This window comes from Pleurodeles waltl, chromosome 1_2 (genome assembly GCF_031143425.1).
Source record: "Pleurodeles waltl isolate 20211129_DDA chromosome 1_2, aPleWal1.hap1.20221129, whole genome shotgun sequence".
Lineage (NCBI taxonomy): Eukaryota > Metazoa > Chordata > Amphibia > Caudata > Salamandridae > Pleurodeles > Pleurodeles waltl.
In genome coordinates, this window is record NC_090437.1 from 1,326,146,997 (window position 1) to 1,326,174,181 (window position 27,185).

At 46.3% G+C, this 27,185-nt stretch overlaps 1 protein-coding gene across 1 annotated transcript in view; it reads left to right on the forward strand.

Annotated features, from left to right (window-relative positions):
• Positions 1–27,185, forward strand: part of LOC138251518 (B-cell differentiation antigen CD72-like) — a 220,133-nt gene that overhangs the window by 73,046 nt on the left and 119,902 nt on the right. The window contains exon 4 of the mRNA XM_069205656.1: positions 8,994–9,095. Within this exon, the coding sequence (XP_069061757.1) occupies positions 8,994–9,095 (102 nt within the window). The remainder of the gene's footprint in view (positions 1–8,993; positions 9,096–27,185) is intronic.

The following is a 27,185-nucleotide window of genomic DNA, read 5'->3' on the forward strand; positions in this document are numbered from 1 at the left end:
GGGGGCGCAGGGCACCTCAGTTGCTGGCTGCTTGTTCTTGTAGTCCTCGTCGTTTCACCACCTTTGCTGCCCCCTGTCTCCCCCCACCTCCCTCCGCCTCTCCCCCAGGGAAGGGAGGGGGAAGCGCAGTATCCAGGCGGGGGGCCAAAGGGCAAGTCTGTACGGCATCTCTCACCGATGTGGGGGCGCGGAGAGCCTCCCTCATGGCTTCGGACACCGATACGGTGGGGGAACCACTCCGCCTCAAAACTCGAGGGCGCGCCTCCACTCCCTCAGCAGGGCCCCTGTCATCGAAGCGTGCCGCGGGTCCCCCAAGGATCCTCGTCAGATCCCTCCTCGGGGTCCGGAGATCAGGGATGTTAGAAGGGTCCCCGAGGTCCTTCGCAGTGACGTTCCTTCTGTACCTCGTCGTTGGAGGGCAGATCACGGGTCCGGAGTAACGCGACTCCCCCCTCCCCGATAGGCCTCTCCCCTTCACAGCGGCTACGGGCCTTCAGGGTCTCAGCTGCTGGGCGTTTTCCTCTTGAATCGGGGGCTCAGTGGCATCAGGAGAACTCTGGTGTCGGATATGATGTTTGCCTCTGCCGCCACACAGCCCCCGCCACCTCCCCAGGATTGCCGCGGCACGGAGCTCGGATCTTAGGCGGCCATCTTCCTTTGTGGCCCGGCCACGCCCCACGTTACCTGGTTTTTAATATATCCATTTTCATAATTTCCCATTCTCCCAATGTGCTTTTATTCCTCATTTTAACTTCAGTGCTGCTCTCTTTGCGAGGTACTGGCAGCCAAAACCAATGAAGTTCTTCCAATCTGCTGCACCCCAGCAGAATTCAGCAAAGCATTGTAGCACTATTCAGTCAAGGGTTTCATGAGTGAGTGACCTCTAGTGGTTGTTTTAATGTCTGTGTTTAATGCTGTCAAAGGGGCATATTTATAATGCCCTAGTGCCACCTTACGCCACATTAGCGTAATTATTTTTACCAATAAATGTGGCCTAACGGGGCCAAAATACCCGCGCTGTATTTACAGAGTGGCACAATGTATGCATTGAAGCACTCTGTAACCCTTTGCGCTACATTATGCCTGCACCAGGCATAATGTATCCAAAGGGAAGGTTCCCCTGTTCGGGGAGTCAGAAAGATGGCGCAAGGAAGTCTATGAGATTTCCTTGCACTATTTTTTATGGCACTTTTAACACCTGCTCAAGAGCAGGCGTTTAATGGGGGCTTCCATTCTTTAGAATGTGGCCCTATGTACTCTGCAGGAGTAGCGCCAGTATTTTGGTGGTACTCCTGCAGAGTACATCAACAGCGTCATGGTGCATCATATTTTAAATACAGCGCACACATGGTGGCAGTAGGGAGGTACTAGGGGGTGCAGGTAAAGTGGAGCTGCACTCAGTACAGCGCCACTTTCCATTAATCTGCCCCTAAATTTGTAAAAGGAAGGCTCAAAGACATGTTATGTTCACTTTAAATGCTCTATTGATAGTGTATTCTTGATCGTGAATTGGCAATAATGAGTGTATTAAAACAAGGGTATTTGTAGGAGGCTGGCCTGGCTTGCAGTGGGTACCAGAGGTACTTACACCTTGTGTCAGGTCCAGTTATCCCTTATTAGTGTAGAAGAGGTGTTTCTAGCAGCTAAGGCTGATAGAAGGTAGCTATGGCAAAGCAGCTTAGGCTGGACTAGGAGACATGTAAAGGTACTTTATTTTTATGACAATATGCCAAAAGTATCTCAGTGAGTACCCTCAGTATGAGGATGAGAAATATACACAAGATATATGTACCATAACCAAAATTCTGCAAGTAATAGCAAAAGGAATTAATGCAAGCAATGTAAAGTTACAATAGATTGCAATAGGAGCACATAGGTATAGGGGCAACACAAACCATATACTCCAAAAGTGGAATGCGAACCACGAATGGACACCAAAACTATGTGAACTTGTAGAGGGTCGCTGGGACTGTAAGAAAACAGGGAGGGTTAGAAAAATAGCCCACCCCAAGACCCTGAAAGGTAGGTGTAAAGTGCACCTACAACCCCCAGAGAGCACAGAAGTCGTGATAGGGGGATTCTGCAAGGAAAACAAACACCAGCAATGCAACAACTGTGGATTTCCGGGCCTGAGTATCTGTAAGACAAGGGGACCAAGTCCAAGAGTCGCAACAGTGTCGAGAGTGGGCAGGAGCCCAGGAAATGCCAGCTGAGGGTGCAAGGAAGCTGCCACTGGGTGGAAGAAGCTTGGTGTTCTGCAAGAACGAAGAGGACTAGGAACTTTCCCTTTGGAAGATGGATGTCCCACGTCGTGAAGAAGCTTGCAGAGGTGTTCCCACGCATAAAATCTGCAAACAAGCCTTGCTAGCTGCAAGGGTTGTGGTTAGGGTTTTTGGATGCTGCTGTGGCCCAGGAGGGACCAGGATGTCGCCACTTGGATGAGGAGACAGAGGGGGCACCCAGCAAGGCAGGGAGCCCTCACAGAAGCAGGCAGCACCCGCAGAAGTACCTGAACAGGCACTTGGAAGAAGAGTAAACCGGAGTCCACGCGAAGTCACAAAAGGGAGTCCCACAACGCCAGAGGACAACTCAGAAGGTTGTGCACTGCACGTTAGAGTGTCGGGGACCCAGGCTTGGCTGTGCACGAAGGAAATCCTGAAAGAGCGCTCAGGAGCCGGAGCAGCTGCAAATCAAGCGGTACCCAGCAATGCAGTCTAGCGTGGGGAGGCAAGGACGTACCTCCAACACACTTGGACTGAAGAGTCACTGGACTGTGGGAGTCACATGGACAGAGTTGCTGAGTTCCAGGGACCACGCTTGTTGTGCTGAGAGGGGACCCAGAGGACCGGTGATCCATCTTTTGTTGCCTGCGGTTGCAGGGGGAAGATTCCGTTGACCCACAGGAGATTTCTTCAGAGCTCCTGGTGCAGAGAAGAGGCAGGCTACCCCCAGAGCATGCAACACCTGGAAACAGTCGAGAAAGCCGTCAGGATAAAGAAATACAAGGTTGCTAGTAGTTGTCTTGCTACTTTGTTGCGGTTTTGCAAGCGTCCTGAGCAGTCAGTGGTCGATCCTTTGGCAAAAGGTGAATAGGGAGATGCAGAGGAACTCTGGTGAGCTCTTGCATTCGTTATCTAAAGAATTCCCCAAAGCAGAGACCCTAAATAGCCAGAAAAGGAGGTTTGGCTACCTAGGAAGGAGGATTGGCTACTAAGAGAGGTAAGAGCCTATCAGGAGTCTCTGACGTCACCTGCTGGCACTGCCACTCAGAGCAATCCAGTGTGCCAGCAACACCTCTGTTTCCAAGATGGCAGAAGTCTGGGGCACACTGGAGGAGCTCTGGGCACCTCCCCTGGGAGGTGCAGGTCAGGGGAGTGGTCACTCCCCTTTCCTTTGTCCAGTTTCACGCCAGAGCAGGGCTGGGGGATCCCTGAACCGGTGTAGACTGGCTTATGCAGAGATGGGCAGCATCTGTGCCCATCAAAGCATTTCCAGAGGCTGGGGGAGGCTACACCTCCTCAGCCATCACACCTATTTCAAAAAGGGAGAGGGTGTTACACCCTCTCTCAGAGGAAATCCTTTGTTCTGCCTTCCTGGGCCAGGGCTGCCTGGATCCCAGGAGGGCAGAAACCTGTCTGAGGGGTTGGCAACAGCAGCAGCTGCAGTGGAGACACCGGAAAGGCAGTTTGGCAGTACCCGGGTTCTGTGCTAGAGTCCCGGGGGATCATGGAATTGTCTCCCCAATGCCAGAATGGCATTGGGGTGACAATTACATGATCTTAGACATGTTACATGGCTATGTTCGGAGTTACCATTGTGACGCTATACATAAGTAGTGACCTATGTATAGTGCACACATGTAATGGTGTCCCCGCACTCACAAAGTCCGAGGAATTTGCCCTGAACGATGTGGGGGCACCTTGGCTAGTGCCAGGGTGCCCACACACTAAGTAACTTTGCACCCGACCTTCACCAGGTGAAGGTTAGACATATAGGTGACTTATAAGTTACTTGAGTGCAGTGGTAAATGGCTGTGAAATAACGTGGACGTTATTTCACTCAGGCTGCACTGGCAGGCCTGTGTAAGAATTGTCAGATCTCCCTATGGGTGGGAAAAGAAATGCTGCAGCCCATAGGGATCTCCTGGAACCCCCAATACCGTGGGTAACTCAGTACCATATACTAGGGAATTATATGGGTGTAGCAGTATGCCAATGTGATTTGGTGAAATTGGTCACTAGCCTGTTAGTGACAATTTGTAAAGCAGAGAGAGCATAACCACTGAGGTTCTGGTTAACAGAGCCTCAGTGAGACAGTTAGTCACCACACAGGGAACATATACAGGGCACATACTTATGAGCACTGGGGCAATGCCTGGCCGGGTCCCAGTGACACATAGACTAAAACAACATATATACAGTGAAATATGGGGTTAACAAGCCAGGCAAGATGGTACTTTCCTACAGTATTCATCTCAGCTTACAATGGTGATTATTTACAAGTGGTTATCGATCTTTTTAATCCCCCTCTCTTCGTGCTAAGCCTTTTTTTGGCTATTTGGGGTAGTTTGCGCTTAGCCCCCCATAATGTTTTGTACACCGAAGATATCCAGGTCAAATTTGTGTCCTTTTTTCCAACATCCTGTGGATTCTAAAGATACCGAGGGTTAATGGACTTCTCTGTAGGGGACACAGAAATTAGCCAAAATACAGCTAAATTGTTGGGGTTTGGGGAAAAATGGGAAAAAGTACTTCAGGAGAAAGCAATCTGTTTTTTCCCTGCAAATAGCATCAACAAAGCATTTGCGGTGCTCTTCCCATCTTTCAAGAACAGGCAGACTTTAATAAAAAAAACACATTTTTCAACACAGTTTTGACATTTTACTGGGACATACCCCATTTTTCCTATTTTTGTGCTTTCAACCTCATTCCAGTTAGTGGAAGAAATAGGTGTGAACCCCATGGTGGATCCCAGAAAGCTATACAATTCTGAAACGTAAGCAACATTTTGAATGAGGCTGGGGGTCATTTGTGTAGCTCCATCAAGATTTTCCCACAGAAAGCAAGATTTTAAATTAAAAAAATAGTGAAAATGAGTTGAAAGAAAACAGCCATTTGTGTCTACATTTTCATCTGTAACTTCTAACTATGACAGATTTTCACAAGCAAAGTCCTGTTACGTCCGCTGGACTCTTCTGGTTGCGGGGATATATCGGGCTTGTAGGTTCACCAAGAACCACAGGTACCCAGGGCCAATAAATGAGCTGCACCTTGCAATGGCTTTTCATTGTGTACTGGGTATACAGTAATTAATTTAGTAACATATGAAGAGTGAAAATTAGCTATTCACGAAACCTATGCATTTCCAAAATGGGCACAAGTTATGGAGTTTAGAAGCAGTGTTTATTTGTACCTCCCTGAATTTGGGTGTACCCATACTAGCCTGTGAATTAGAGAGCATTTCTCAAAATTATGTCTTTCTTACACACTGTCACATCTGGAAAGTGCAGATGCAGGGAAAGACAACTGGAGTTGAAGTTTATTTAACAGTGTACAGTTGTTTGAACCCATTACGCAAACAATAAAACATAATGTTAAACCACACAGCCCACTGTGGCTCACAGTATAAAAGTACAAAGATTTGCATTATGCTATTTATAGAAGCCAAATAATATCGAAGTTTAGAGCTTACAGGCGGCTTTGGCCTACAAAAAGTCAAAGTGCTAAAAAAGGACACCAGAATGTCTATGATAAGAGTGCAAAGAGCAATGAAGCAGGGAGCGACCTTGTAGCATCTGCACCTTTAGTATACACTGTATAGCACACGATGTAAAATTGCAAAGATAAAAATGCAACAATTCATAAAAAAAAATCTGAAACGTAAAAAGAGATAAGCACCCCAGTGTCTGTAATAAATGTGCAAAAATATCAAAGTTTGGGGAAAAAATTCTCCTTCATGACACATATACTGCTCATAACCTTTTTTTTATCATGTACACACAATACGTCAAACTTCTATAGCCCTTCCCCGTGGGTTTCAGACCTAGAGATGAGAGGTCGAGGGTGGCGGGAGTGGACTTCTATCTTCCACACAATTAAAAATCATCCTTGCCCACCATCTGCCGCCTGATCTTTAATCGTGTATCAGTGTTCTGTATCCTTAAGCGCTGAGAGCCTACTCCCAAGTTTGTCTAAGAATGTCACCGGTCTGCATCTGAGCTGTACATCCTCCTGTTAAACCCGGCTATGGTCTCCGGTCTACACCTGTGCAGCCCCCTTCGGAGCCACGCTGGCCGATGGAGAGTCGTGCAGTCTGCCGCGATGCCTTTACAAAGACATATTTGTGGACCAATGTTCCCAGGGCTAGGCCACAAAGCTGGCAAATGTCGGAGATATTCCCTTGTTTCCACCGGGGGAGATGCACATGCGTCGGTAGGCATCCGATGTGATACTTCCATCCATGAAGCTGTTTGAGTCCGTGGTCTAACCACTGTGCCCAGATAAGACTGTGGGACAGGTCCGCCATATGATGACAAAACAAGACAGACATGGCTTCTCTTTGTTGTGGCTTCTTTGTCCATCAACTGTGAGTGGATTTTAAGGCTATCTTTGGTGACCCGCTTGACTAGCTGGTATAAACTAAGATGATCCCATTGATTTATTAGACCCAGTGTCGTCAGGGAGGACTACAGGTAAAGCCAGGCAGGAGAGCTAGGCTGTGATTCGATTTCTGCCCAAAGAAGGAAGCTTACTGTGCCTTGACTTGCTGCCTTAAGTATGTAGCAGTGGTTAATAAACACCGCATTTCTCACAAGTGACTGTCTAACCATGCCAAATTTGAGGCGGGTGATGTGTAATTAGGTAGACAGAACAGTGCCAAGACAATTGATAATAACACTTATTCTACTATTCAGTGTTGCCCTAAGTCTCCCTATAAAAATGGTACCTCACTTGTGTGGGAAGGCCTAGTGTCCGTGACAGGAAACAGCCCAGAACATTTTTTGGGGGCAGAGGTGTGGCATTGTAATGCCCATTCTGGGCAGCCTCCTCCCCTAGATATATATTAAAAGGAATCCCTGGTGCCTAGTGCAGTCTCTGGCCTCCCCCCAGGGGAGCAGACTGGGCGTTATTGCCCCAATCTGCCCATCCCAATGTGGGCTGAAAGACTGATTATGGCCAAAAACCTAAGGGGGGAGCAAAAACCCCCGCTCAAGGGGCCGGTCCCCTCTCCCTGGTGCCTAGTGGGTGTTTCCCTGTTGGGGATCACCTTCCTACGGCAATCCCAAAGCAGGGACCCACTAGGGAGTGGTACCACTGGGAAGGGGCGATTATCCCCTTTCCAAAAATATCCCTCCCATCTGCCTCTTGGGCTAAGATAGCCCCCAGAGTACAGAGGCAGTGAAAGTGAAATGGGCTCATTTTGTTTGCAGTGAAATGACTTCAGTGCACCGCTCTGTCACTCGAAAAGGGTCAACGGTCACCAAACTTAAAAGGTGAATGTCTCTTGCATGGCGGGCCGATTTGGATTATCCTGGGCTAATTTTACTAATGGTGAAGAACTATAGCCCCATAGAGCATTTTCAGCAGGCCTTCTGTAATAAACTGAGTTGCATTCTGCGGCGGAGCTGGTCCCATTGACTCTCCGCACTAGCATTCTCTTCTGCTGTGCCCTGCACAGACTCCATGGACTCCTTCCCATCTTGAAGTACATCTGGGAGGCAGTGAAGTTGAAAGCAATGATAATGTTAACAACAGATTTACATGCTGTGTTGGTCCCAGGATACTAGGTGTTGGTTTTGAAGATCTCCATGACCTGGTCAGGATTGTTTCTCAAAAATATTAGTGTCCTAACTGAGGACAGAGTCATGTGTAAGTGAAGGCATCACTGTGGTGGTGTAAGAGGAAGGCTTAATAACCAGGAGGGAAAGAATCTCTCACTGTTAGAAGACATGAAAGTCATAGTGCCAATATGGTGGCATTGGAGACATTTTGTGGTACTATGTTAGCCAAAAACATAGCTCACCAGTTCAGAGGTTAAAGACATGCTGGCTGCTTGGCATCGATGCAGGGCACTGTAGAAACGTGTGCAGTGTGTGATTTGAGCTATCACGTTCATGTAGTCACATGAAGTATACTCTTGGTTCCATCAAGTCCTCAAAAAAGCTGGTGTTAGAACTCTTCAATGCAGCATAGCTGTTGGATGAAATAGCAAACTACATTTCCCCCTGGTAGATAACTTCTTGTATTTAATGTTGGAATATGGGTTTGGTGATATTGGTGTTGTCCTTGTAATTTAGATTCTAAGGAAGGCATTTTGCACAGAGACAACATCCGACATTACGTAGATTTTGTTGAAGAAATTTGAGATGGAGCATGTGTGCTCTGCCTGAGAGTCTATGGAAAGATTTAGTTGTGCAAAAGGGAAAAGTTCTAGATGCCTACAGCAAGTAGAGGGGTACATCATCTGAAACAATATAGGAGGATAACCTTTTGTCCGGTTGATTGTGGAAGCCAGAATCCATGCCAGTGGAAATAAGACAGGAATGAATTAAGTAGCTTCAAGATTACTGTGCAGGAGCAGTTCTGACATGCAAAGGGAAGGAAAGACTTCTAATCTATTGGCAGGTAAGTGAATGTAAAAATATATAAAATGTGTAAAGCCAATTTAGTTAGAGGGAAAGTGTTACTGACAGCTATTATCAATTGAGTTTGTGAACTCATGGTCAGAAGCCAGGAGTTCCACAAATTTTCTTCAGCAAGAAATCCACTGTTTACCTGTTATATATTGAATGATTTACATAGAACTGAGAAACTAGGGATTCCGTGAACGACCTATTAGATATTCTTTTCTATGGTCAGTCCCGAATATATAATGTGATGAAGGATTACAGGAGCAAAACAAAAATTCATCTGAAGGTTTTTCCAAGCCTCTTGTTGACTTTTAAGCTATTTAACAGTGATTTGTAACCAGTGGTTTTCTCTTCCTATTGTCAGCTCTGCAACTCTGGAGAACGGCACTTGTTGCTCACGTCACACACATCCTAATGGCGACCTCCCTCTTGCTGTTAGTGACCACCATAGCCCTGGGAGTCAGATGTAAGTGCTGCAATGATGCTTTTAAATATGTATGGGATGCTATTATCCACACTTCCTGTGCATTTACACCCACACTTGTTTTGATTTTGTATGAACAAGCATAAATTGATGCCAACTAGAGTTAGATTGACATATACCCAAATGGAAAGAAAGGGATAGGAAGGGGTATCACGTGTCTTTGGAGGACCAGTGTGTCAGGGGCTACATGCTCTCACAGGGGAGGATCCAAATACTGGCACTGGTGAGGCCACTGATGTTCTCAAGGAGCAAACTCACAGAGGGAGGCAACAGGAGTCCTGGATCAGGCAGACCCCTGCATCAAACAGAAAGTGTGCCCCCCCTTGATGTGGGCTATGAGTCCACAGTGGAAGTCCTGGAATGCCAGGCAAGTTTTCAAACTCAGGATGCAGACCCTTTGCAGTCTCTAGGTGTCACTCCCGAGATGGTGGAAGTGAGAGTAAAAAGATGGTGCCTGCAGCCTGAGATTGTAATGCCCCCCTCTCTGAAAGCCCAAGGAGGTCCGACATGCACCAGAGAGGTTCCTTATAGAGTAATTTACATACAAGAGCATTCCCAAATTAAGATTATCACATTCAGGCTCTTTAATCCTTATCTGTGCTTCAAACCTAATCATTATTGCTGGAAACATTATATTGGATGATATTAGAACCTCCAAGTCAATACAATAAGGCAACTCATTGGTGATGAACATAAAGCAAAAAGATGTGCATTTTGCTACATATGAATGCTGCTTTATCTGGGGGATTTTCGGTGGTGACTAGGCAGTTATTGACTAAAGCTGAATTGGATGTGATTTACTTACATTCTTATTCTTCACATCACTTCTGTCATTTTAAAACACTTTAAATTATTGTACTTATATTGGAAATGTTACTGATGCAGCTGTACCTGTAATACATGTTTTGTAAGTAGTGCTTCTATAGGAAACTACCATCTTGCCTGGCATGTTACCCCCATATTTCACTGTATATATGTTGTTTTAGTGTATGTGTGACTGGGACCCTGCCAGCCAGGGCCCCAGTGCTCATAAGTGTGCCCTGTATGTGTTACCTGTGTGATGACTAACTGTCTCACTGAGGCTCTGCTAATCAGAACCTCAGTGGTTATGCTCTCTCTGCTTTCTAAATTGTCACTAACAGGCTAGTGATAAATTTCACCAATTCACATTGGCATACTGGAACACCCTTATAATTCCCTAGTATATGGTACTGAGGTACCCAGGGTATTGGGGTTCCAGGAGATCCCTCTGGGCTGCAGCATTTCTTACACAGGCCTGCCAGTGCAGCCTGAGTGAAATAACGTCCACGTTATTTCACAGCCTTTTACCACTACACTTAAGTAACTTATAAGTCACCTATATGTCTAACCTTCACCTGGTGAAGGTTGGGTGCACAGTTACTTAGTGTGTGGGCACCCTGGCACTAGCCAAGGTGCCCCCACATCGTTCAGGGCAAATTCCCCGGACTTTGTGAGTGCGGGGACACCATTACACACGTGCACTGTACATAGGTCTCTACCTATGTACAGCGTCACAATGGTAACTCCGAACATGGCCATGTAATATGTCTAGGATCATGGAATTGTCACCCCAATGCCATTTGGGCATTGGGGGGACAATTCCATGATCCCCCGGGTCTCTAGCACAGAACCCGGGCACTGCCAAACTACCTTTCCCGGGGTTTCACTGCAGCTGCTGCTGCTGCCAACCCCTCAGACAGGTTTCTGCCCTCCTGGGGTCCAGCCAGGAAGGCAGAACAAAGGACTTCCTCAGAGAGAGGGTGTTACACCCTCTCCCTTTGGAAATAGGTGTCAGGGCTGGGGAGGAGTAGCCTCCCCCAGCCTCTGGAAATGCTTTGATGGGCACAGATGGTGCCCATCTCTGCATAAGCCAGTTTACACCGGTTCAGGGATCCCCCAGCCCTGCTCTGGCGCGAAACTGGACAAAGGAAAGGGGAGTGACCACTCCCCTGACCTGCACCTCCCAGGGGAGGTGCCCAGAGCTCCTCCAGCGTGCCCCAGACCTCTGCCATCTTGGATTCAGAGGTGTGCTGGCACACTGGACTGCTCTGAGTGGCCAGGTCCAGCAGGTGACGTCAGAGACTCCTTCTGATAGGCTCTTATCTGTGTTACTAGCCTATCCTCCTTCCTAGGTAGCCAAACCTCCTTTTCTGGCTATTTAGGGTCTCTGCTTTGGGGAATTCTTCTGATACCAAATGCAAGAGCTCACCAGAGTTCCTCTGCACTTCACAAAGTAGCAAAGACGACTACTGCAACCTTGTATCGCTTCATCCTGCCGGCTTTCTCGCCTGTTTCCTGGTGGTGCATGCTCTGGGGGTAGCCTGCCTCCTTCTTGCACCAGGAGCTCTGAAGAAATCTCCCGTGGGTCAACGGAATCTTCCCCTTGCAACCGCAGGCAACAAAAGACTGCATCACCTGTCCTCTGGGTCCCCTCTCAGCACGATGAGCGTGGTCCCTGGAACTCAGCAACTCTGTCCAAGTGACTCCCACAGTCCAGTGACTCTTCAGTCCAAGTTTGGTGGAGGTAAGTCCTTGCCTCCCCACGCTAGACTGCATTGCTGGGTACCACGTGATTTGCAGCTGCTCGAGCTCCTGTGAACTCTTCCAGGATTTCCTTCGTGCACAGCCAAGCCTGGGTCCCCGACACTCTAACCTGCAGTGCACAACCTTCTGAGTTGTCCTCCGGCCTCCTGGGACTCCCTTTTCTGACTTTGGGTGGACTCCGGTTCACTCCTCTTCCAAGTGCCTGTTCCAGTACTTCTGCGGGTGCTGCCTGCTCCTGTGAGGGCTCCCTGACTTGCTGGGCGCCCCCTCTGTCTCCTCACCCAAGTGGCGACATCCTGGTCCTTCCTGGGCCCCAGCAGCATCCAAAAACCCTAACCACGACCCTTGCAGCTAGCAAGGCTTGTTTGCGGTCTTTCTGCGTGGGAGCACATCTGCAAGCTTTTTGACGACGTGGGACATCCATCTTCCAAAGGGGAAGTCTCTAGTCCTCTTCGTTCTTGCAGAAACCAAAGCTTCCTCCACCCGGTGGCAGCCTCTTTGCACCCTCAGCTGGCATTTCCTGGGCATCTGCCCACTCTCGATATTGTCGCGACTCTTGGACTTGGTCCCCTTGTTTCACAGGTACTCAGGTCCAGAAATCCACTGTTGTTGCTTTGCTGGTGTTGGTCTTCCTTGCAGAAACCCCCTATCACGACTTCTGTGCTCTCTGGGGGTTATAGGTGCACTTTACACCTACTTTTCAGGGTCTTGGGGCGGGCTATTTTTCTAACCCTCACTGTTTTCCTACAGTCCCAGCGACCCTCTACAAGTTCACATAGGTTTGGTGTCCATTCGTGGTTTGCATTCCACTTTTGGAGTATATGGTTTGTGTTGCCCCTATACCTATGTGCTCCTATTGCAATCTATTGTAACTTTACATTGTTAGCATTACTTCCTTTTGCTATTACTGCATATTTTTGGTATTGTGTACATATATCTTGTGTATATTTGGCATCCTCATACTGAGGGTACTCACTGAGATACTTTTGACATATTGTCATAAAAATATAGTACCTTTATTTTTAGTATATCTGTGTATTGTGTTTTCTTATAATATTGTGCATATGACACCAGTGGAATAGTAGGAGCTTTGCATGTCTCCTAGTTCAGCCTAAGCTGCTAGAAACACCTCTTCTACACTAATAAGGGATAACTGGACATGGGACAGAGTGTAAGTACCCCTTGGTACCCATTACAAGCCAGGCCAGCCTCCTACAGCTTCATACTAGGTTAAATAGCTGTACAGGGAATGACTTTGGCAGACATTAATGTCGTGAAGAGTCTATAAAAGGAAAAGTTAGCAGAGCATGCCAATTGTAAAGAGAAGATCAGTATTCCAACTGTAATCTGCTTGGTAGCAAATTATATTAGACATGATTGTATGCTTTTCGCTAAAGCAGATGTCTGCAGACATGACAGCCAACGGTGACACAAAGTTGAAGCTTTGCACCTTGTACCTGTGTTTTTAAAGAGCTTAAACCTCTTTAAGCATGCCTTACAACTTCATTAGACACACTGAGACAAACTCACTGACATAAAATGGAATTATATGACAGCCTTCAAAATCCTTCCTGATTTTGTTACATTTCTATTTTTGCAAGCAAATCAGAGGAATTAAAAGTGTAAGAAATGGCTTGGTTTTTTGACTCTACACTGGGAAACTACAAACCAGGTCCCAGTGAATGTGCTGTGTCCCTGAACACATGTTGAAATTGGCTTAAATCCTGACTGGCATATTTACTTTCCCATAAGGACATATCATGCAATATCTAAAGTACCTCCATGGCATGGAAAGTCAAATGTCATCAATGGACTACAGCACTAATGTATCAACCTCTAGTTTGACATGACAAACATGACTCCAGGCCTACCAGTGGAGACCAGCTGCTGCAGTTTTAAAACTGCACCGACGTGTCAAAATAAACACTCAGATGAGAAAATCTCCCTTTTAAATGGTAATAAATAATTCCTGTGTAAACCATATAGCCCTCAAGGCAGGGTGCATGCTCTTTAAAGGTAAGACATATAACAAATTTAAAGTTAACAAGTCCTTACAGTGGCTAGCACCAAAATGCTATTTTCTCTATAGGAAAGCTGGTTTACCCACAGCAAAACACTTTCTAAGCAATATTAAATATGACTTCTGCTGTCTCAGTCAAGGGACCATCTAGAAAAATAGATAAATTACTGCTTTAATATTCATCAGAAGCCCAACTTGATGGTGACGTCAGATTTTTAATACATATTAAAGTAAAGGGACTTTTAGAAAGTTATCTTTTCTCTGACTGAGGTTTCAGAACTCAAATTTGCATTCGCCTCCAAATATCACCCAGCTGGCGAATGCCCTGAGTAGATGTGAAAACTGCTTGCAGGACTGAAACAATGGCTTGGTTAGGGGAGGTGTTGTTGTCAGGAAGACCAGTGGGCTGTGTCCAGGAACTTAATTTAGTTCAAAGGGGCCTCCCTTGCCACAATCAGATGTCATATGACACATGCACAGGCTCCTTCATTTGTCCTACTAGTCGAGCAGGCAACAATCCCAGAAGTGGGGAGCTGCCCCCAGAGCTGGTTTGGAGAGAGCAAGGAGGAGGGATCATTACATTTGCCACATCTCGTGGTGGGCATACCGGCTCTGCACAATGGGAGAAGGGCTTTACTATTTTGGATTTAGTAAGTATGGGGCACTGTTAAGTTTTCAACAGGACACACAGGAAAAGCTGGAAACATTGGTAGAGTAAGTGCTGGAAACGTAAACACTTGTTATTAAGGAGGGGCTGGGTCACACCTACTCCCAAGCTAGTGCCAGGTATAAATGTAGTAACTTCAGGTACCTTCCTCACAACACACCTGGACCTGTGGAGGAATAGAAGGACTGCATCTGTTGTTTGAGATGTGTGAGGACAACAGAAGTGCTGTACCTGCACCTACTTATATCCCGCACAAATAATTAGAATTCAAGTGTGAGCTGACTGACCTCCTGCCTAAGCAACACAGCCACAACAGGCTGCAAGAGACATTTATCTGAAGAGCCCAGCTGGACAGTTCCAACTGGACCAAGCCTGCACCTTATTGGTGGCCCCAGCTTGAGTTAGTAGTGAGCCTCAAGTGTTGGTACTGTGGTCCTGGGACCATTGGCTGTGTCTCTTCTTTGGACTTGAAGACCTCTGGAGGACGGGGACAAACCTGCCAAGCTGTTCCACCCAGGAAGCATTCCTAAGGGGCCAGTGAAACAGGTTTCTCCCCCTCAAAGCTTTTCAGTACCAGTAAAACTGATTCAGCTGGAACTTGTTGAGAAGGTATTCATCCTTGTGGAGCCCTCATTGGATTGAGCTCACAGCCTTGCCCTACTTGAGGATTCCAAGATGCAAAAAGGAGACTGAGTCCAAACAAATGGCATGATTTAGATCTTGCTGGTACTGGTCTCACCATCAGTGGTCCCCTCACCCAATTTAGATGTTGGCGGTCCCATAGACTTTAACCTGCTCACATCCCACTGATTCTGCCATAGATTCCTATCCACCCATAGAGAATAGTGGCTGACAGCGGGACATCAACCACACTTCCAGCTGAGTAGATGTGGATGTGCCTTACTGCCAAGCCAAAAATGACAGTCCGACCCCCCACTTCTGAGTAGGTGAATCGGAGGGAAAAAGGGGTGAAAACTCACCTTTTCTCCTAATTCAACTTCCATTTCTGGCTGGACACAACTGGACAGGACCCTCCATTGCTGCTGCCATGGGAACCTGGAGAAAACATGACCCCCCACCGCTGGACACAAAGGTAGGGAACCCACATTGGCTGTGTATATTGGAGGATCACTGCACATGAACACAGGACCAGTTATTTCTTCACAGGACACAAGTGGGTCAAACACAGATGGGGACACCGGGTACACAACAAATATCACACACATATACAACTGTCCTTATGGGGTCAGTATTCATTGCCAAAGATTGCTAGCACCATTGTACGGTACAATGACATTTGTCAACTGTGCCCATGTGTGCACATTGCAAGGGGACCTGTATCTGTCATGTTGTGCATCGAGTTGTGTGTGAGTCAGTACATGAATGTGTGTGTGCCATGCAATTGGCTGGGTGAGGTAGAAGGAGGGGTAGTGGGGATGTGGCTGTGTCAGTATGTGTGCCACTTGCATATGGCATGGATGTTGTGTATGTTGTGTATGTTGTGTATGTTGTGTATGTTGTGTTGTGTGTTGTGTTGCTGCATGCAACACACAAGTGCATGTTGTTTTGTGGCTGTCATTGCCGTGATGTGTTTAGGTGCAGGGTCAATAGTTTGTGATTATTGTATCCAGGATGTATGTCAATATGTGTTTGTTGCATGTAGGTGTTGTATTGTGGTGCAATGGCAATGGATAATGGTGTGTATACAATGTGTTGCTTTGTGTGTGATGCAGGAGAACACATATGTCTTCGTTACAGTGTGTGTGTATGCCAGCCACTGCCACTGTCTGCTGTCCCTTGGGTCCATCGATCTCCTTCCTCTGTCAGCACACTACTGAAAGTGCAATGACTGCCGGGCTGTAACATCTAAGTTTGGGCGGTTAGAACCAACCTGGCTGACGGCTAGGTAGATCACTCTAGTGTGGCGGTCGGTGGCTCAGCCACAAAACATGGCAGGCGGAACACCATTGCATTGACTATCTGAGTTTGTGGGGCCCTCCTCGGACACAACCTGCTGCCTTGTCCCTCTGAAAGATTTTGACCTCAATTTTTGAGACAAAGGGCCTGATTTAGAGTTTGGTGAAGTGGTTACTCCGTCACAACATGACAGATATCCTATCCGCCATAATAGAATACCATAGTAGCTTATGGAACTTGTATTATGACGGATGGGAGTAACCACTATGCCAAACTCTAAATCAGGCCCCAGCCCCAAGGTAAAACCTTTTACTGGGTCAAACCTGGTTAGTGTAGTCCTCCTGTGCTCCACTGTGGTCAGCTTGTAATCCCACCTAGGTCTCGGTCTACCATGAACTTGACAGTCCCGGTCTACCATTAACAATTAATAGCTCTGTTTCCCTATACTGGATGTTTGTGATTTCAGTGTCATTTTGCTCATTACACAATAAACATTTTCATGAATTGGAGTGTGGTTTTTATTGTGTTGTGTTTTTGACCTTTTCACTGTTAGGTACTTCTCAATACTTTAGACATTTTCTTAAGATAAGTCTGTTCTGCGCTATAGCTACTGAGGTTAAGATCAGGTTTAAATTACCGAAACATTTAACTGAGTCTGACAAGATAGTGACTTTATTACTTGTGACAGACCTTAAAATGAGCCTGACAAGATAGTGACCTTATTCATTGTGGCGGACCACCCTCCACTCCATTTAATAATTCAGTATCTCACAAATATTTCTGTTGGCTGTCACACTATTTTCTTACATTTACTAATGCTTGTTCCTTGTTCCTTGTGTGTTTACTGTTATCAGCATCCCAAGTACTGCGCTCATTCACTTTGGTTTTGGCACCAGTCCCCCTGGAGCAACGCGCACTCACCAGTCCCCCCTGGGACTGAAGCAGGCACCCACTTTAATGATCCCTTTTGTTGCGAGGCAGGAGCTGGATTTCTGACCTAATACAATTTTAGGTGAGCTGGTATTGCAAGTCTCATGTGTGATAGAAGCGCGTTTTCGTTGGCTAACGTTCAGATACTCTGATAGCCCAAAAGAAGTGAGTTGATGATGTCTGTCCAGTCACAAAAAACAGGGGCTCAACTATAAAGACTCCACCCTTCTCAGCCCTGCCAAAAGTAACACGAGTTAGACTAATGCATCTTAGTGCTGATGTTCACAGATATGGATACAGTCGGGATCATGAGAGGCTAACAAAAGTTGACCTCGCACATGCTTTGGCGCAACAGGCGCCATTTAATTTTTGTTTCTAACAGGTTTATCTAACAGGATTTCTACTGTTAAGAGTATGAAACTCAAAAACAAAACTCAAACTCTTGGAACACTTTTTTTTTTACTTTGATGTTGTAGACACTTGGCAGTTGGGCATTATTTAGACTTTTTTGGTTTTGTGAAGTTTTCAGTCTAAGATTTATGGAGGTCATTTTGACCCTGGCGGTCTTCCAACTGCCAGGGTAAATGTGGTAGTCCCACCACCAACCTGCTGGCAGTGAAACTGCCACATTCTGAGTGTGGCAGGTTGACCTCTGCCAACCCGCCTCGTCTCCACTCATACCGCAATGATGGTCTTAACCGCCGGGCCAGAGATGATCATCTCTGACCCGGCGGTCCACAGAAGACCGCTTGCAGTATTAGGAGCCGGCCTTCTGACATGGTAGCACCGCCACGAAAACCATGACGGAAGGGCTACTGGAGACAGGGAATTCCTTCCCTGTCACCGGTAGACAGCTCCCGACCCCTCCATCAAGCCCTAGACCCCTACCCCCTCCAGCCACAGCACCCCCCACCGGGCCCCCTTCTGACACTATGCCCCCACCCCCCTTCTGACACTGTGCCCCCTCTCCACATATATGCACACAGAACCACACACCACGCATACACCCATTCACCTACACTTACACTTACATACACGCATCCATACACACATTCACAACATCCATAAACGCATTCACAACATTCATACATGCATTCACAACAACATCCATACACGCACTCACAACTACATTCATACATGCTTTCACAACAACATCCATACATGCATTTACAACTACATTCATATACGCATTCACAGCTACATTCATACATGCATTCATGCACGCATACTCACACCCATCCAAACAGGCAATCTCACACACATACACACTTACATGCAGATATACACTCACTCCAACATTCAGACACGTATACACACATTCATGCACACACGCAGACACCACACACTCATACATGCACACACAGCACCCCCCTCCCCTGTCGTCAATCACCTTACCTGTTCTGGGGAGAAGGTCATCTGACAGGGATAGGGATGGGGCGCTCCACTGCCATCAACGACCCTCCAGCAGGGGACTGCCAGGTCATATTATGGCCCATAATATGGTGGGTGGTGTCCTACTGGCGGGGCAGGGCCAGCAGTACCCTTGATATGGAGGGCAGTCTCCTGGCGCCCGTGGCTTAGGCGGTCTTCATGGAAGACCACCAAAGTCATAATGAGGGCCTATGTGTTTAATAGAGCTCTATTTACCATTATTAAGTGCCAGCACTTTTGAATCCCCCCACACCCACCCGAGTACTAGTGCTTCTACTCGGCCAAGGAGAGTACCTGTGCACTGAGGTGCAACTGCCAGGCTCATGCTAGGTATAAGCTATATTGCAGGGCAGGTGCTGACTCGCTGACAGCTAGGGTTAGCATGACCATGTGTAAACAAAGAGAAAGAGAGCTGGATCCTGATATGCGCAGTGATGAATAGTTATCTGTATACTTATAATGCTACAACGTCCAAACCTGCAGCTGAGAAGGCACTACGAATATGTTAGTCGCCATTTTAAAATTGCACTACAATCAGTTTAAGTGTCACTAGTACTGTCACACATTTGGCACATTTTACAGTGTCACTCATAGGCACACTGAAACCATGCAAATGTCACACATAAGCAATCTGTAAACTTGGCAGCTGTGTTGTCCTCAGTGGTTCAAATGTCACTTATAGTTACCTTGAAATTATGAAAATGTCACACATAGCAATCTGAAACCTTGACAACTATGCCTTCTTGGGTTTACCTGGCACTTAGATAAGAAGGCCCCACTCGCCCCAGTGGTTAATTGAATGTGGAATCTAATGCCCTTTCTCTCCTAAAACACTGTCTTTTGAGGAGCAGGTCTGCAAGAGCTTCCCACTGCTGCCCTCTGTGATGTTTACCTGAAAATGCAGTCAGGTCTGCATCACCTAGTGCTATCTGTCAAGGGCATACCATGACCAATTAGTTCAGGTTAGATTTATTGTATAATGTGATTTTTTATTAATTCATCACTTATTGATTTATAATAATGTATAACTAATAATTTTTACATAGTTTAGTAGTACATACAAAAAATCTGCTAAAATCACATGATTAACAAAAAAAGGGAAATGCCCACAAAAAAATACATAAGCACTAAATATAAGCTAAATGCCCATTGAAAGACATGCTGTATTAGGTCTATAAAGTACTGCTCATGTGAGGTGCATATCTTCACATTTTATGCACAGCGTAACAGCCTCTCCACAGGTCTGGGCACCACTCTTGGTCCAATGGTTTCTTAAGAACTTTATACTATTGTCCTGTAATTCTACAAAGGTGCACATAACATGAGACAGAACATTTCTGACAAAACCACAGGACATGCAGACCTTTTTGCCATCCAGATCTGCCAAGGCCACTTGTAACAAACATCTTAATAAATTTATGCACATTGATTCAAGTTAAATACAAATACCTGTCATGATTCCAAACGCAAACAATTGGAACAAAGGCGTACTTAGGGGCATATTTACAAGAAAGTGGTGCATCAGCTACCGGCACCTATTGACACCATGGTTGCGCCATGACGGCCGTTAGCACAATAGCATTAATATTTTGTATACTGTAGAGTCAAAAATGTCAAAGCACAGGGAAGCCCATTCATTTCAATGGGTGTGTCAATTTAACGCCTACTCTGAGCAGGCATTAAAATGACAGGAAAAATGGCACAGTGAAATCTTGTAAATTTCACTGCACCATTATTTTGGGCCTCCCTGCGCTGGAACGCCCTGTTGCACACACTATGACTGGCATGCATTGCACCACATTGTAAATATGGCGTGTAGAAAAAGCCACCTTAGTGTAAAAAATGATGCTATTTTGGTGCCAAGGCGGCACAAGGGGCCTGTAAATATTCCTCTTAGGCCCTGATTTATACTTTTTTGACGCTAAACTGTGCTAACTCAGTATAGCGTCAAAAAGTATAGCGCTGGCTAGCACCATTCCAAGATGCCAGCCGGACACCTTATTTATGGAATGGGTCAATCCAGCACAAAGGGTGGGCTAACATCATGGAGAATGACGTTAGCCGGTTGGAGGTGGAGGTATGGGAGTAGTGGGTTTAGCATAAAAAAATTACGTTAGTCTGGTTAGAGTAAAAAATGATGCCTCTAACCAGCATAGCATCATTTCTTGATGCAAAACCTACCATAGCACATGACTCCTGTCTTATAAAAATCATGTGATGCCCACCACCCCAATGGTCAGCAGGGTCCCCTGGGCATGGGCTTTGCACCCAGTGCCATGTATCGGGCCCATTTCTGGGCCCCCTATGGCACTTAAAAAAAAAGATAACTACTTACTTTTACTTACCTGTACTTACCTGGGATGTGGTCCTCCATTCTCCGCTGTCTCTTTGGTGTGGGTGGGTGTGTCCATGGGGCCTGGGGAGGGTACCTGCGGGCTTATTCCATGGTGTTGCACCATGGAAATGAGCCCACAGGTCCCCTAAAGACTGACCTAACCCAGGAGTTAAATAATGGCACTAAGCAAGCTTAGTGCCATTATTTAGGCCTTCCTCCATTTTTGCACCATTTTTGCACAGGAGGATAAAGAAGGCGCTAGGGCATTTGTGTCATTTTTTGCCCGGGAACGCCTACCTTGCATCTCATTGACGCAAGGTAGTTTACCGCAGACAAAAAATGACTTCAACTCCAATATTTTGACGCTAGATGGGCCTAGCGTCAAAGTATAAATATGTAGTTATAGTTTGCGCTGAAATAGCATCAAACAAATTACGCTATTTCAGCGCAAATAAAGTATATATATGCCCCTTAGTTTCTCAAATCGTGGGCTATAATAACCATGAGCAAATCTTTCCTGCTTGACAACACCTTTAAGTGTCCTCTTAATTAATTTGACCCCTTTCTTCCCAGGTCTGCCTCATCTACAAATCCTTGAAGGTGCCTAAAAGTATCTAAACCACAGACAGTTTTCTGTCCTCAAAGCACCAGTTTCCTTTTACAATACACCATTTATGATTCTGAATCCACAGCCTTTCACATATGATTCTAAATCCACCTCCTCACCCAATGGCAGTATTTTAGACTGCTTTGACAAAACCACTAGGTTTTGCTTGCATGTGTGTCCTAACGAAAACTTAAAAACAGCCTTCTTAAGAGGTAAAACACAAGAAAAACATTGTTGCTTTTGGCAACAATGCATACATCAGATAAAGTATTAAATTTGCGAAGAAGAAAGGATGCAGTTTTAAATAACGTGAGCTAGGTGACAGCACTCGATGTTATAAATTTGCTGTAATACAATTACCGCTCATTTCTGGCGTTACCTCATGGCCCTAAATAAGTCAATTTGCATGATGCTTGGTGAAGGCTATTGGCTGAGTATTGCTGTAACTGTGAGAAGCACATCCTCATCCCTTCACGCTTGACAGTTGTGGGATTGCACTTTGAGTTCTGCATTATAACACATGTAAGAAAATGGGCCAAGCAATATAGGTAACTTTAATTAGCACTCCCTGCATTATATCACTACCACTTACTGCACAATATATTGGCTTTGTCAATAAATAAGTCATATCACTTTTATGGAGTACAGTAACTTATATTGCACAACTATTCACCAAGCTAAATCTTCCAACAAACAAAAATAATAATAATCACATAGGCGAAACCTAATGCATTTACCAATGCTTGTTACTATGTTAATATTATGTATATGTGTGTGTAATGGTGCTTTGAGGACGCTGACAGGCAGCCACAAATGTAGATGAGACATAAACTCTTTTTAGGGTAATGTTGCTCATAAGACATTAACTTTAGTTTACAAATACCCAGAGAACGTCCCTGGAAAGCATGCAGTTCAAAGACATTGGGGGTCATTCCGACCCTGGTGGTCCATGACCGCCAGGGCCGGGGACTGCGGAAGCACCGCCAGCAGGCTGGCGGTGCTTCCTGGGCCATTCTGACCGCGGCGGTAAAGCCGCGGTCAGAAAAGGGCAACCGGCGGTTTCCCGCTGGTTTACCCCTGGCCCAGGGAATCCTCCATGGCGGCGCTGCTTGCAGCGCCGCCATGGGGATTCCGACCCCCTTCCCGCCATCCTGACACTGAAAATCGCGACGGGTGCCACTGCACCCGTCGCACCCCTACAACTCCGCCGGCTCCATTCGGAGCCGGCTTCATTGTTGAAGGGGCTTTCCCGCTGGGCCGGCGGGCGGCCTTCTGGCGGTCGCCCGCCGGCCCAGCGAGAAAGCCAGAATGGCCGGTGCGGTCATTCAGCGGTTCCCTCCAGGCGGGCGGCTCCCGCCGCCCGCCGGGGTCAGAATGACCCCCATTATGTTTACATTTTTCAGCTAACAAACCACTGAAATTTTCCTATTGATGATAACCACAGCTCACCCCCAATGCCCTGCTCATGACCTCACAGAGGTGAAATCTTAAATGACATAGGGGGTCATTATGACACCAGTGGTAAAAACCGCCTACCGCCTTGGCGACGGCCACCAAAAGACCGTCGCTGCAGCTACTGTCTGCTGGATTATGACCACAGCCGGATTTCCGCCAGAAGGATGGTGGAAATCCAGCTGTGGCCATGCCAGCAGATGGCGGTAAGGTGGCACTGCTGCCAGCAGCAGCACCACGCCAGTAGGCCGGCAGCAGCCGTGTTATCAGAATAATACGGCCTGGGGGTGTTCTGCTGATGAACACTGCTGCTGGCAGCAGCGCCCCGTCCCGTCTCCTTCCGGAGGACCCCCTGACTACAGGTAAGTTGGGTGCTCTGACAGGGGATGGGAGTGAGAGGTGTTTTGGGTGTGTCGGGGTGTGTGTGTATGTCTGTGTGTGCGTGTATGCGGGTGTGTGTTACATGTTGTATGTGTGAGCATGTTTGGGGGTGTGAGTGCGTGTAGGTTGAGTTGTGTGAATGCGTGTATGTATGTATGTGTGTGCGGATGTGTGTGTATCGATGTATGCATGCATGGATGAATGTTGGAATGGGTGTGTGTGTGTGAAGGGAGGGGCGTGTATGAAAAGGGGGTCTGTAGAGGAAGGAGGGGTTGGGGGAAACCTGGGGAGAGGGTTGGGGAATACCCCTATCAGTTACAGGGAAAAGCATTCCCTTTCACTGATAGTGCCTACCACCATGGTTTTCGAAAACAATGGCGGTAGGTGGGGTCATAATCCCGCAGGAGGGCAAGTCACAGCCGATGGGCTGAAGAGTGAAGTCTCCAGCCCAGCGGTCATTACCGCTGTGGCGGTCAGTGTGGTACATTGGCGGTTTTGCTTCAGCCAAACTGCCAATGTCATAATATGGAGAAAAGTACCACCAGCCTGTTGGCTGTACTTTCCTCCATATTAACGCCGACCGCCAGGGTCATAATGACCCCCATAATCTTTTAAATCACTAATGACATCATGTAGCGCGTCACCAATCACATTATCAATGATGTCTCAATGAATGGTCGAGGCAGAATAACTACATACCAACAAAAGACAGCTCTGATATAAAACACAGCAGTGGACCAAGCTCTACAGTGAAACTGACATCCTTAAAAACTAGAAAATATTATGGCTGTATACAATAAAGTAGAAAGTGTGCAGTTCATCCTTCTGCAGGACTTGGGGAGTGATGCATAAGTTAGACCCTATTGTCGTCAGTAGGAATGAAGGCTGGGCCCACACAGGGACTAAGAGGATAGCCAAATACTGTGCACATAGGTTTGTCCACACTGAAGCTGGACACAGACTTGGCCAAAGGCTGAACCCCAAACTCAGCTCCTGTGGGCACAGCCAAAAGAAGTGTATTGTGGATTAAGTGCATACAGCAGTTCAGCGGAAGGTGGGTTGTCTTCCAAGGCCTTGCACCTAACCTCTGCTGTGCAAACACCAGGCCACATGCAGTGGGTATGTCCACACTGCTGAAGACCTGATGTTCGTGGAAGGTGAAGGAATTTCATATGTGTGTGTGTGTGTGTGTGTGTGCGTGTGTGTGTGTGTATATACATATAGAGAAAGAGAGAGAGAGCAATATCTCATGCCAATAACAATAACTGTGCATAGCAACACAACGGCAATACACAAAAGGCATGCAAACGACTTTGTGCATCCGTGATCATGGTATCTATAAAGACAATGGTGATGTCATACATAATGTCACCAGTGATATCAGAAGTCATGAACAGAGCATTGAATGCGTTATGGGTAAATAATGTGGCCAAATGTCACTGTATTTCAAGCAAAAATCATAACGTCACTTTAATCACTTTCTTTAGTGAAGCCACCCATCCATCCATCCATCGACCCACCCACCCATCCATCTAAATCTATCTATTTATCTATCTATCTATCTATCTATCTATCTATCTATCTATCTATCTATCTATCTATCTATCTATCTATCTATCTATCACAAAAAGGTACATGCCCAGATACATACAAGGGACACTAAAAGAACAACACAGACAAACTCCTTTACAGATATACACATATATGAACCCACGTACTTCACTGACTCATGTATGTATATATATATATATATATATATATATATATATATATATATATATTAATATCTACAGTACTTATGCCTAATTGTATGTTTCACAAGAAGATAAGCAGGGTTAGGGTTGAACAGTGCCAGAAAAGTGAGACACCAGCAGGATGTGCTAAAACTTCGGAAAACACCTAAACTAAAATAAATTGCTTGCTTGAAATATATGATTTGTAAATTGAGAGACAGCAACAACAATGAGGAAGTATCACTCTCAGTCTGAGTTCATATGAACGTGTGTTTGTGAATAAATTCAGTACTCTCTAAGGCCCTGATTACTTTAGTGGGGGATGACATGGAAAGTATGCACATCTCTCTGAGCATTGGGGCCCAAATTTACAAACACTTTGGCCCTCATTATGACCCTGGCAGTCGGGGATAAGGCTATAATAATACCGGTGATAATACCACCAACAAGCCGGCAGTAAAATAAATGGTTTTCCTGGCAAGCGTACCGCCACGAAAACCATGGCAGTAGGCACTATCATGGAATCCCTTCCCTGGCACTGATAGGAGTCTCCCCCACCCTCCTCCCCTTCCCAAGAGTCCTCCCCCACCCTCCTCCTCACCCTTCCGACCTCCTCCAACATACACACACCTACACGCACAGACATACACACGCATACACACATGCATACATACTTTCACCCATGCATGCACACATGCATTCCCACATACTACAACACACACCAACATACTTTGGCGCACACCCGCATTCACTACACACAACATACACGTACACTTAAATTCAATCATTCTCGCACTCATTCAACCTGACTCACACCCGCATGCACACATACCAAAACATACACACACAGACACATACCCCCACAACACCCCCACACATGCACACAACACCCCCACCCCCTGTCCTGTTGGAGAACCCGACTTACCTGCTTGCAGGGGGTCCTCCGGCTGGAGACGGGACGCGGCGCTGCTGTCAGCAGCAGTGTCCGCCAGCGAAACACCGCCAGGCTGTATCATTGGTCGGCGGTGTTTTGCTGGCGTGGCGGTGCTGCTGACATAAGCGCCACCTTACCGCTGTCCGCCTCCATGACCGTCTGCAGTATTCCGCCAGCCTTCTGGCAGAATTCCGTCAACGGTCATAATACGCAGGGCCAGCTGGTAGCCACTGTGACGGTATGTTGGCGCCCGTCGCCGTGGCAGTAGGCGGCAGTTACCGCCAAAGTTGTAATGAGGGCCTTTGTGGCATCCCCCAATATCCTCTTTTTTCTAGGTGAAAAAATCCCTTCCCCCACTCTCTGAGAAAATATAGGAGCTGTACAGCATTTATTCCACCCAATACTTTTGGACAAAATTGAAGTTTGTTAACAGGATGTGAAAATCCACTGGGAAGATTTGTGAATAATCACAAGTGAGGGTTTATCTTAAAGAGAAGAGTGATAATCAGGAGATAAGCCACACTCTTTTAGGATCTACAACTAAGGCAGTGAGCAGGTCAGTGAGTGATTTTTATTAGCGCTGCATTCACCCATTCTCATCATGGCGCTAGAATGTGATACAGAGAGATGAAAAGCAGGAATATAAGACTGAATGAACAACTATGAGATCTCCATGTTGGTATTGTGTTTAAATTTAAAGCAGTATTCTGAAAGAGAACCTGTTTTAGAATGGGATGTGGTGCTCCTGGCAGCTGATTCCAGAGCTTTGCATCCACATGGAGAAGGCCCTGCCTCCAAGACAAGCTTGTTTAACCCATTGTCCGATGAGATGGGAGAGGGTCTAAGCTAGTGAGCATTGTCTGGTTTATCAGTGAAGTCAGACAAGATGGGCCCTTGCCCAGAGAAAAAGAGTTTAATCAGAGCAAAACATAATACATTACAAATAATGCATACAATTGTTGCAGAATTTTGCAATAGGTAAGGAGATAAAAAGAACAAAAGTGTATTGTAATGACAAAAACATTCATGGTCCAGATTAGGAATAAGTATATTGACTAAACATTATAACAATTAAACCATATAAGGTCTTTAAAATAATA